This window comes from Rhyacophila brunnea, unplaced genomic scaffold (genome assembly GCF_057557595.1).
Source record: "Rhyacophila brunnea isolate RB1 unplaced genomic scaffold, BYU_Rbru_1.0 scaffold_12, whole genome shotgun sequence".
In the NCBI taxonomy this organism is placed as follows: domain Eukaryota; kingdom Metazoa; phylum Arthropoda; class Insecta; order Trichoptera; family Rhyacophilidae; genus Rhyacophila; species Rhyacophila brunnea.
In genome coordinates, this window is record NW_028232774.1 from 22,245,772 (window position 1) to 22,259,502 (window position 13,731).

The 13,731-nt window shown below is 31.1% G+C and overlaps 1 protein-coding gene across 29 annotated transcripts in view; it reads right to left on the reverse strand.

The window, feature by feature from the left end:
* Positions 1–13,731, reverse strand: part of shot (dystonin-like protein short stop) — a 572,629-nt gene that overhangs the window by 91,294 nt on the left and 467,604 nt on the right. Inside the window, exons 1-2 of one of the 29 annotated variants that reach the window (XM_085960979.1) lie at positions 13,230–13,317; positions 677–868 (exon numbers count right to left, since the gene is read on the reverse strand). The exons of 25 other annotated variants lie outside the window; for them this stretch is intronic. In XM_085960979.1, coding sequence (XP_085817105.1) covers positions 677–718 — 42 coding nt within the window. In that variant the 5' untranslated portion in view covers positions 719–868; positions 13,230–13,317. Of the gene's footprint in view, positions 1–676; positions 869–10,257; positions 10,414–12,740; positions 12,872–13,063; positions 13,318–13,731 lie in introns of those variants that run through there. 3 more of the 29 variants (XM_085960978.1, XM_085960981.1, XM_085960980.1) reach the window with 3 other exon arrangements.

Genomic DNA, 13,731 nt, shown 5'->3' on the forward strand with positions numbered 1-13,731 from the left:
CAATGTGGTTGTTAGTAATTTTTAACAATCACACACACCCAGGCTTTGAGAAGATCACATAAATATGTTGTGTCCTCACCGGGTCGAACCCAGAACTCTCGGGCGGAAGACAAGCGCCTTACCCACTGCACCACGAGAGCCGCCTGAAGTGCTTCCACTACTACTTCAACTACCACATTTGATGAAAAAACGTGTACCTACCCATTAATAATTGATAATCAAAAATATTCAATAAAATAACATCACTTGATGTTACATCCTTAAATGTTGTGAATTTACTCATTGAATGTAATAAAATGTTCACCAAATTATTAGCAAATGGAAATACGTTTTTTTAACAAATTTTTGAGATATCCGAGAACCAGCTAGGAATCAAGGTAAGTAGGTACCTGGTATTGCTACTTTAATTCAAATCACAAAAACCTGTAACTAATATTTATAGAAATTTGAGAAGCGCTTTGTCGTAATCACATAGAGTCCAAGTACCAACAAAAGCATGTTGGCTGGAATCTGAGAACCATATTTCTTTTGAAGATATTTTCAGGTGTTTCCGAATTATGTAGATACCTAAACAAATAAAATTTATTGATTTACCTATATATAGCTAAAGTTAAGTTATATTTAGGAATTTTCAGTAGTAACCTAATTAAAAAAAGTGATAAAAATATATACACACCCTGCACTCGTATGAGAAGTCATATTCGTAACGGTCACACATTTTACCAGAAACTTCAACACTTAAATATATTAAATACTATTTATTACACATTTATTGAGCACATATTTTACACTTTATTAGCCCATTTTGGGCAACTTTTATGGATTATTTTGTAATTAGGTATATATGTTATATTTTAAAATTGTTAAACTGTAAGAAAGGTAAAAAACCATTCATATTTCAATCACAACAGAGATCAAAATAGATAAAATGAGTTTATAAAACGTATTTAAAAAAACTTCATGAAAAAGAATTAAAAATTTAGAAGTATTTATCATAACCACAATTGAGTGGCCATTACGTACCTACAAAATTCTTAAATATTCGTTGACGGAATACTAAAAATTAAATAAAAAACGCGGACTCATTATAGCCGATTACCGGATTGCACAAGAGCGGCATGGCAACCCTGCTGGGATATATTTCAGAACTCAGTAAACATGGATTAGGCTTTAAATCCCTGATAACAATCCTTATATTAACACGAGATACCCATTACTAGTGAGTAACAAAAACAAGATTGCATTCAATTGAGTATATTTATTTAGTTAAAATAAAAATGAATGATGCGTTTATTAAACAGGGAAATGTCGAAGTGATATTAATTAATTGATTCACATAAAAATAACGGAAACCGAAAAACCGGTAAACGAAGATTACCGAATCTATTATAAAACATGAATTTGAATTTAAATTCATGGTAAAAAATCATTATATTAAAACGTGATACTCATTAGCGAGAAATAAAAAAAAAACCAACGTTACACTTCATTGTGTAGGTATTTTAATTAGTAATTCATTCTGAAATTAAAATGAATGATACGTTTATTAAGCTGGGAATTGATTAACGACGTAATTTTCATTGTTTCATTTACGTTAAATACCGAAACTCCAGACAATAATAGTATAGCAACCCTAAAGGCATTTTCAGCTATGGAAACTTAAGAGCGTTCATAAGTGAAACGGCAAATAATTTTCAACTGTATGTAGAACGAAATTACGGCCGCGTTGTCATTCAGAGAGCGATAGTCGAGGCGTCTGCACGTCGATTCGTTTTGTCATGGCGTCAGATCAAAACATTCTTAAATCGTGTAAAGATGACTAAAAAACTTTACGTTTGTACTTAAAAAAGAAAACATGTCAATGAATATACAATTATTATTACGAATATAATAATAAACATAACATAAAAAGGACGCATGTTGAACTTCTATGACAAATTATATTTCGTTCGACTTCCGTCATTTGCACTTCGCCTAGTCACGATCTTTTTAGAGACCATGCCTCAGCTGAGGTAGGTATAGCCTTAAGTAATTTGTTTGCGTCTACGGTATGATAAAATAAGGTATTTTAAAAGAATATCTGAAAAAAGAAATTAGCTGCTGTGTGATAAACTGATAAATAACGAAAATAAATTACTTATAAAATAAACAAACATTCTAAGATAAAATTTAATTGTCAGTTGGATAAATTACTATGATGTCATACTGAAATAATCCGAAACAAATTAATAATAGTCATGCCTCAAATACTATGAGTAGACGACTTTTCCAATTTTGATATTTTATCAAATTGACGATTTTAAAATCACATTAAAACATGTACCCAAAGCAAACTACAGACAAAATTGTCGAACAAGATGTAATTTTATGTAATTTCCTTATATTTTATGTTCTTTTTACTTTCTTACTTTTTATCTTGTTAGGCTTAACTATATTATAATTTATATACGGAAACTTTGCTGCTTGTCTCTAATCTATTTTTATACATATTTGTAATCCGTGTTTTCCTTAATAAATAGAAAAATACATAAAAATAAAAAAGATTGACACAAGTCCCAAACTAATTAAGTATTATTATAAAAATATATTTTTATTCTACAGCCCGTAAATAGGTACACCTACAGTAAAGGAGGCCAAATATTAACAAAAATCCCACTATCAGAATAGAAAACTGAAATTTGTACTTATGAGTTTCACTCGTAAAGTATAAATATGCTTCATAACTTTGCACTCCGACTCTAGGATGAAAATGATGTAGGTACTTAATATATTCTAAAAAAATTGTTTTGTAGATATTATCTGTCTATTTATTTATTACTACATATATTAATACAAGTAAATATCATTTGATCTAATTTTATGCGAATTAATCAGGCAAAGAGGCGTGTCAGTATAAAAGAGTGCAAAAAGATGCGAAGTTTTAAAACCTATAAGGACTCTAGGTACAACGATAAGATTTTGTGTTGCATGGTTAGCTGGGTGGGCTACCTGAGCAACGTGTTTTCAAACGTGGTGATTTCATTCAACTTCAGATATTTATTGATACTGCAAATATGTACAAGGGAAATACTACTGGTGTGACCATGAATGTGTGAAATATTGACCTATAACATTTTTATAATGATAAAAAAATGATAAGAAATGGATTTAATTTGAATTGAATCAATAAAACGAAAATAAACCAACAGAGGTCTGTCTACTTTGTGTCTAATATTAAAATAATAAAATAAATCTATAATAAGATAATAATAATTATATACCTACGCATATTTATAAACCTAATGAATACCCGACAATGTACCCACCACCTCGATACGGTTTCTTACCTTTGTACAGGGCATACTATTATAAAGGGAGAGTTAACCTAGTAAACAAAGTTAGGTACATAGATAGGTAGGTATATATAAAATTGATTTAAAACTATGGTAGGCATAACCCTAATTATTCGTTGGATATGTGGATCCATTGACCTGACCTTGCGCGACCTTGGCAATATATTATTTATTGCGTTAACCTATAAAATAAATAATGTATACTGTCTAACTTGTACGATGTATGTTTACGTTACCTACAAATTGTTATGAAAACAAAAATAAGACTATGTCTGTAAATCTAGCGAGCCACTAATATTCAATATCAACAGTGATGTTTAAAGTATGGCACCGCGTAGGTACCTCGTGTTTAGATAATAATTCTGAAGAAAAAGAAAATTCGTGAGAGATTTATATTAAACAAAATAAATGTAAAGAATAATAATTTAGTATATGTAATGGTTCATAAAAATCCTCCGTATCCTGAACCAATTTAATAATTTTGACAACCTTTTCCACTCGAAATTTTTTTTATAGGTACATACCACCCACTCGAGACTTTTTCCCGCACAAAGCATAATTTCAATATAAAACATTTAATTGGTGAAAAAAATGTAAAAAAAAATTTTTTTTTTTTATTCTGTAAAATAAATTTATAATGAATATACTGTACTTATTTTTAGTTTATTTATAATTCTTCATTGTGTGGTATTTCACAAAGCAATCTCCAATATGTAATCCTGGCTTATCACAGAATCGTAATGAAATAGCGGTATGTAGAGAACTGGCTATAAAGTGTAAATCGTCCATTATGACTGTAAATATGATACAAATGAATTGCCTTCAAATACACTTGTAATATAAGCGGCTGTCTCGTAAATTTCCTAAATTAGTTTCGGGCTCATAACAACTCATTCCCAGTGCGGTACACATTATCAAAAGATTTCTCAAAAAATAATAAATCGATACGTAATAATTTTCATTTGACTCATTAGAGTATTTCACATTATATAGGTTCCGAATCGGCATAATATACTAGTAAGTATTGTCATCAAAAACAGTATTCAAATATAAAACTGTAAACTATACGAGACGCCCCTGCGCAAGCGAGAACCAATAAAAAATATAAACACACTTCAAAATCATGCGTGACAAACACTTCACTCTAGTCTGGAACGTTCAATAAATAAAATTTATGTGACAAAAAAACATTGCTTGCAAGCGACGACCTACGAATAAAAAAAGAGAAGATTCCGATAAAAATACTATGTTGAAATTAGGCACGCAGTATTCTTTTGCCGACTTCTTTCTCAGATAAATGTAATAACCTATTATTATTCATTCTAACTTGATTGAAATCGCATTATAAAAATTTATGAAAATATTACAAAAAATGACTTTAGAGACGGTGCCGCCGCTACGGCGGCACTCGAGTAATACGGCAAACTTCTAATGCCGCCGATATGGCGGCACTCGAGTGTTAAGGGTTAAACAAATAACAGCTTGTAAACACGTAAGAAGTTTACACTTCCACCCTGAACCACTCAATATTGTACACATAATTATTTTCATGATAGAGTAAACTAGAAAATTGATTACAATTATTTATTTTCCGACTTTTTAGCCAAAAATACGATGTGGCAAAGTAAAAATTCTAAAAGAGTATCTCGGTACCCCAAAATACATAAGATTGGAAAATATTAAGACTTCCCGTAAAAGTTTCTTGGTAAAACTACTTAACGCCTGGACTAGAAAAAACAACTAAATTGGTAAGTATAAAATCATTATTTTTATACACATACATATTGGGAAGGTGAGAGGAGCTTTACATGGCATAATTCAGGGACCTTCGGTTTACGGTGGTAGAAAATATTTTGATGAAACCGGCCAAAAAGAGATTCGAATTCGGCATATCTACATACGAAATGTAAGTTATTATAAACTCATTGTAGCCGGAATATTACAAAAAAGTGTTTTTGGTATCTTCTAAAACGTTTGTAAAAACGAGATAATTATGCGGTGTTATATTTTAAACGTCAGTATACAATTAAATATGAAATAATAGATAACTGCTGTCGACTGAACGGTGCTCGCTTTACATTGTTTTATATGATGGTTTTTTATATAGATACTGAAAGGCTAAAACCGGGATCGTTAATAACGATATATAATATTATAGAAGTATATAGTCTCAGTGTTGCCAACCGTATTATAATTATAGTATTTATACTATAATTTTGGTCCGCGTACTATGAACGATATAAAACAGGTATAGTACGCCCAAAATACTATAATTTTGAATATCGGAAAAAATATGTAAAAAGTACTAAAATTACGACATTTTCGTTCGATAAATTGGTGCAAAGTACTATAATTTCGCAATATAAGAAGATTTGGAGAACTTTGAAAAAAAATCCTCAAAAAACGTAAAAAAATCTCTTGACTTTAGATTAAAATGAAATTTCTTTAATTCTTCGGGAAGCATTTTTGGTCGGAAGAGGTACCTAAATAAAAAGGGGTCTCGGAGTTTCGCGAATTATCCGTTATTTTTTTCTGAGAAACAAAAAACCTATCCATTTTCAACAGACGACAACGCGTACTATATTGTCCCCCCAAATACTACAATTTTGGAGACTCTGTACTATAATTCCACTTTGAAAAGATGGCAACACTGATAGGTCTACATAATTGTATTATAATACAGGGATTCTACCATAATGGTCGTGTTCCAAAATTTGGTCGTTTGGCATATTGAAAATATAACTATAAACTATATTTTTTTGATAGTATTCGATACGTTACTAATGTACCTATAGAAATTATTTAAAAACGGCGATAACATCCGACGTAGATTAAAAATGGTACATATGCAAACACTATACTCTCTAAGTAATTTATATCTTTAGCGATAGGATGTTAATCAGATGTTGCATACTATACATAATTCATTTATTTTACTGCAACTCCATTGCATATTATTGTATTCGAATATTCGACTGAATAAAATATTGGGGAATATATGTCGCGTTGCCGCATGCTGTAATGGTACGTTTACATCTGACACTTATACCGTTATACTTATTTTATGTGTCGGACATAAAATTTCATTTACTGTTTACACCTGCATGGATCTGACATAAAATTCTGGTATACTTCTCGTTGAAATAAAGTCTCGACACTTTATTCAATGGCAACATTGGAATAAATATATGCGGTGTTTACATATGATATTGTAATTTATTCGGATACTTATTTTGTATACTTCTCAAAAACGTTATGTCAGTTGTCAATATGAGAATGTTAAAAAAGAAAGCAGCGAGTGTTATTATTTTAAGTCTTTTGGCAACAAAAAGGAGGAAAAAATGGTCTAGATGGGTGCGGGAATGGATTCAGCGACGAGAAGAACTAGGTGCCTTCCGTTTAATGTCAGAGCTTAAAATCGAAGATCCAACTCAATTTGTGAACTTTAGTTTGCAAGATTGGACCTTTTGCCAAAAAACAAGACACACAATTCAGAAATGCGTAGAAGAACGATTAACAGTAACATTGCGATATCTAGCACTTGATCGTCATTGCATATTCAATATAATATTATCGTACCTAATACGAGTGCAGGTGTGGGCCAAAATGAATTAGGTAATACCATTTGAAGCGCATTTTTTCTTCACAGAGTGTATCAGAATTAATCGTATGTGCCGAGAACAAGCGATATTTTATTTTCGAACAAAATCCATAGAACACGGCACATCCGATTTATTTCTCATTGTCTATGATTTTTGACAGATCGCTACAGTACATTTATTAACGTAAACGTTGGGCATACATTCATGGTGTACCTATGATTATTGATTGTCCGTTGTTTTAGCAATATACATATGCAATTCACTAGGTACCTGTCAAACTACGAATATTGTGTCAGGTACTTGACATAAAAGTAGACGGTGGTCCAACTTCGGTGATATATCGCTCCAAGTTCGAACTTGTCGAATACGCGGTGTTTACATTTGCGTATATAAGTAGATTGAATAAGTGGTAGGTGAGAGTCGACACACGCAAAATAAGTGGCAGATACAAATATACTTACTGTTTACATTTAAGTGAATATGGTGTCATACATAAATATGACGATATTAGTGTCAAATGTAAACGTACCATAAGGTTTTATGCTGTAAAACACACCGTATACAAAAAATGTTATGGCTGTAGGTATACCTATTCGAATCGTCGAAAAATATTCAAAATTCGAATTGAATGTTTCCAAATTTAAAAATTGATAGAAATAAATGACAATATTGTAAACACGGTTTAAATTAGGTAAGAAATTGAAAGTGATTCCATTTTTTTTTTAAATTTTCAATGTTAAAAAGTCAGTCAAAATAACTGGAATTCTGAATTTTCAAAAAAGATACGTCGAGGACACGGCAGAATAATAATGTCGTAAAGACATCCGACACAATAAATATTTCCATAGATGACGTAAGGTCAACTTGGCGGGAAATAAGAATTAGTATTCCTCGCTCGGTGAGAATTCGGTTTTATTTGTCAATATGGCAAACACGTTTTCGCTATTTTTTTTATTTTGGCAGCGGCTTAGGTCACACATTAAACAGGCATACACGTAATAATAAAAATATAATATTATCATGTTAGACACCTAGGTAAACTACCTACACTGTATGCGGAAACCAGTTCACCTATTCAAGGCTTTTCGCCGAACGAATTATTATCGCCCATGAGGATTGACAGATTGACATTAGCAAAAAAATGTTGCACTATTTTTTTTAAATTCCATGTAAGATAAAAATAAAGGTGCAATAAAATGACCTTGTCAAAATTATCAATGATTTAAATATTAATATAAATTGTATGTAATAAACAGTAAACACTACTTATACAAACAGGATTCGTCCGAGAAATGGTAGATTTAAATTATTATTTATTTTTAGCGTTTCCCAACTTAAACAATTTTTGTACCGGCGTGATTACCGACATTTTTACCATTATAGGTAGTACATTTTTATAATGCGTATTATAGTTCTGGATATAATTCCAGTAAACAAATTAACCGCGTACCTCTTGAATATGTATAGTTTATTCATCCCATATGAATAAAGAATTTAAGATCCAGTCAAAAAATCAAGCTAGGCGCGTTTTAAACACTCCGAAACTCTTTCCGCGCACAAGCGATGTGTAAAAGAATATTAATACACTGTTAGCTTTGTAACTTCTACTGTCTGTCACAATAAATAAGATTTGTAATAAAATTGCGACCATTCTGACCCCATCCCCCTCACAAATTACCTACGAAAGAAACGGAAGTCAGTGAGCGGTTTGTTAGTAGGTACATAATCGAATAAATTTAATATATTTCAAAATGAACGTTGAGATCTATATGAAGTATATAAAGTAGGTATGTTTACGAAACTCAATTATTTGTAATACCAATCGAAGACCAAATTGTTTCTTAACACAAAAAAATGAGCTTTTTTTGTCATTTCGATAATTCAACGATCGAATAATTGGTATAGAGCAAATATGTGTATTTTACTGAATACTTATTTACCGGTGGTGTTCCATTAAACCAGTAACATCATAGGTCTAACAACTAAAAATGAACATCGCAATGTAAAGAAATCGTGAATATTTACAAAACAAATAAAAATGTATGCAAGTGCCAAAAAAATGCCACAATTCTTTTTGGCTATGCGACAACTTACTCTATCGGAAAGATAGATTTAATCAGTTACTATTATTACCAGCTTATGAATGGGTGATGACATCAGTTTTAATTCATAATATAACCAAGGCCTCCCCACGCTTCAATGCAATTTAGAGAAGGTATTAAGCCGAGCGAACCAGATGCCATGTGAATAAATTGACAGTGGGAAGATAGTTTATAAAAACACATAATACAATATGAATTAGACCCCTACGGGCACGATAACATATATTTTTATAAAGATCGTGATTAGCCAGAGACTTCCTACTGAAAACAGCGATAATACCATAAGTAAAAAATATGACAATCAATACTATATATTAACTTTCGACTGTTTGCCTTCTACAAACGCGCCATCTCCAATATATACTATTGATCAAATCTGAGCTCAATCAATATAGACAACATTTTTCAAATTCTTTATTTGTTTCCGTGTACCAAATTATGTAGAATGCATTTTTATTTATTTGTATTTTTAATAATTATTGATTTTTTAATCTGTTTTCGTATGCGCTTTCCGACATTAATATTGCAATATATTTTAGTATATCGGTAAAAATATTAAAAAATACTCTGTATTTAAAATTATTTATAGAACAATATTTCTTTATGTTTTATAATCGTTTATTGATACTAGATAAGATATTACTAACATAATATTGTGTTATCGGATAAAATGGCATTTCAAGTCAACCAATATCAACGTTATCGTAATAAATCATTATTTACGATAAAATAAAAATATATATATAGATGCCTATTCGATTGCCTAAATTGTACGTAAAATATATTATATCTATCTAGTAGTAAAAGATTTAGTAGGTACCGCCATATGGGAAAGAAACATTCAAATACCAACAAGAAATAGTGTTCTATATTCAATTGTTTTTTTTTTTTAATATAATATAAAACACAGATAACGAATCAAACTATTTCGTTAGAAATAATAATAATAACAAAGTAGGTAGGCACATGTATAATTTTTTAAAATTTAAAATTCGAATGAATTCAAAACTAACGTTGATAACAAAAAATAACAATCGAATAAGAATTCTAAATACAGATTATTGTTTAACTTATTTTAATAACTGCGTAGGTATAAGTATGCCGCACTTTGATTAACCATTACTGTTTAAGAACAATGAAAGTTTTTTTTATGATTTTAAGTATGAAAAATAATCAATGCTAACACATAAGAAATTTTGAATCACCGCTATATTCTCTTACAGCTGTGTTCACCGTCCGAAATGAAAATCAATATATTCCCATTCACTGAGATTTAAAAAATATCATATATTTCACTGTTCAGTCACTAAATAGCGTTGTATCAAAGTAAAATAGCACCGGTGCTGTTCCTCGAAAGGCACTGTAATGTATTTTGTCATAAAATATACTAAAATCCAGTTAAAAAACGCGTTTAGCTGGGACTATGTCGCGTGAAGTTAGGTTATGTTTTCCCGGTGGTTGGGGAAAATTCCGCAGATTCTGGCGCGGTGCTAGTGTGCCAAATATCAGCTGTTGGCCGGCGTTCAGTCGTTTCCGCTCGAAAATGGAACGACAGATCAGGCGGGAAATGTAAAAGTTTTACGTTGATGTCATAACTTAAAACATAACACAACAGATAATCTATGGTTTAAATTTATGGCCACTTAATGAAGGTAAATTGGTTGATTTTTCGTTTATGACAGACTCTGTTATTAACTGTGTTACACAACAGTGTCGGAGAACGTTAAAAACAATCCGCCGGAGGTGTTTTGTTTTTTTCGTGTAGGAATAAAATGTTATGATAAGAATTTAAATAGTCAATTAAACGCGGAATACTTGCTGAATTAAGTTAAGTGCCCAGCTGTAATTTATTTTCATAAAACGCGAAACCGGATGAATGTACGAGATTCGTGATGCGTGGCTTTTAATTAAAAATGATACGGAAACATTGATATTGATACCAAACTTAATATGAATAATATAAAATAAAATGGAAATAATTTTTATAATATGTAAGGTAAGATACCAATCCAACAGTACCTATCTACCTAGGTATATCGTGGCATCTCTCGAGTTTCTGTTTTATGCTAAGTGCCTACTTATGATATAGATCTGCCCACATACCTAATAGTCTGAAAATTCTTTTTAATTATGTTGCTTGTATTTTTTTCATTAAAAAAACCTCTTGACTACATGTTTTCCTTATTTTATCAAATAAGTAGATAAACGTAATCTTATGCTAATTTTATCAACACAGCTTTATGACTGACGAGTCTGTCTGTAAGTTGGTGAGATGACAATATTAAATACTATATTACGCCCAAGATGGCCGAGCGGCTGATGCGTCGGCCTATAACGTCGTATGTCCCAGGTTCGAATCCTGGGTCTGGCAAGTACACATATTGTTTTTCAATTTGTGTTTGATAGGTTGAGCGGGTGGCTAACATACATTTATCGTAAAAACAAAGTCTGTTAATAGGTATAAACCTCCACTCTGTGGAGGCCCATATCATGATCCTCAGGGAATCGAACATGGTGAAGAAGTAGCAATAATAATTATACGTATAATAATTGGGCCGTATAGAAATCTACTGAGCAACGCCTTATTATTGTGAAATTTATTTACAGATGTACAATACGACATTATAAATTAGTAAGGTTACCTATATCGTTTCGGCGGGGAATAAGAAATCATAGGAACTACCGAGTAAGACAATGCGATAACAGGCGCGAACAAACACTGTCGGTGATAGCGACAAAATCACATCGTCCTGCACATGAGAAGAACTTCGATTTGCGTACCTTTGGTATAACTATAGCAGTGGATTTAAAAAAAAAACTAAATATATTCTAGACCTATTAGTGAATACTGATCACATGAAATGAATATGTTGTATAATATATTATATAGATATAACGACTATTTCAAAATGTAGATTACCTACATACATGGTAAGTCAATATTTTTAGCCATTGATAATTATTAATTACATATTTACAAAATGTGGGATGCTTCAGTAGAGCTCTAAGCGGCATATTTAATATTTTTTACGTTAATTCCACATGATATAATAAATGCATTGTAATTCTAGATATAATATCTTGTTATTCTGTTTTGTATTATCTTAAATAAGTAAATATACAATTGATCGTTTCTGATTTATAATCAATAATTATAATACTTTATATGACCAATAATAAATTATTTTGTTCTGAATATATTTATGACATAGTCGTAAACAACAATTCGAGCGTTCGGTGATCTCGCCCGTAGAAATATGATTTCGCATTTAAATCTATTCAAAATCGCGAATTTGCGATCTACAAATTTTAAATATTATTCAACAGCCAGCAGCCTGCTTTCTATTATAATATATAACGATAATGTCACAACAGGATACTGTGGTCAATTATTACGACATTGCATCATTCTAAAATGTATGCAGAAAAATATATTACATAGGTACCTATATCGTTATTGCAAAAATGACCTTCCTTTGCAAAAACGATATGTACTAATCGAGATAAAAAGTATATAGTCGTTTAAAATCGTAAAAAATACTATAAAAGTCCATTATATTAATGTGATAGCCAATGGAAATCCATATTATGGACACAGTAACAGCGAAGAAAATCAGCAAATCACTTATAAACACAGCACACACATAATTAATAATGCACTGAACCACAATAAACTTGAATAAAAAACACTAATTGGACACAACTCATGAACACAATCAAGGATTATTCAACATTCGAACACACGCGACGATGACACAGTTAAAACGTTCGATATTCAAAATAGGTTTTAAAAGACGTCGACTTTAATACTATTCGAAAGCAACTAACAATATGCGATTCTATTTTTAAACTAATATAATTATGTCACATCAAATAATTGATGACACGATTAATAATATTATTATCTTTAGTTATAAACAAATGCTGTGAATCCAAATTGAAAAAAAATATGTCTTTCAATTTGAAAAACGAACGTTTAATTCGAACCGCACGAATATTCGAAATGTTATTAAAAAGTATTGCTTACTATTCGTATTAAAAAACAAAAAGGTGCACAATTAACATTCGATATTTAAAAAAAAAGATGCGTTCGTTCGGTGTGTGACATATATATTATACGCGCGCGTAATAATATGTTTCGAAGTGTCCGTTCGGCGAATGCCTATAAATAAAATCGCGTACGCGGCCCGTACTTTTTATTTGTAATCTTTCGCAATAATAAAAATATAGTATATTTTTCAAATGTTGCGATCATCGCGCCGCGACGTCTCGATTGCTTCTGACGCGAAAATCGAAATGCCAAACCGTAGACCGGCGACATTATAATGCTACGGTCGTACACTAGCGCAGGAAAACACAGAATGTCCTAGGAAAACGTCGAAAAACATTGTGGAAATCATTAGGCGAAAAGCGGTGAAGCGTTTAGTAGTAAATGATAGAATGTTATATTATAGCTTGGAGAAACATTCATCGGACAGTTGATTGATCCAGGTTAATGAAGACGATCACAAATAAGTCAATTTTTTGCTTTTTCATTGTGTAAAACAAAAACCATTTAAGGGGGGACATATGCTCAGCGTAGGTCAAAATGGAGCTATTGTTCTATTTTCAAAGCATGATCCTGGACATACCTTAAACGTTGTAGATAATCTATTTATATAATTTTGAAGCCTTATTATCCTTTATATTTATTTT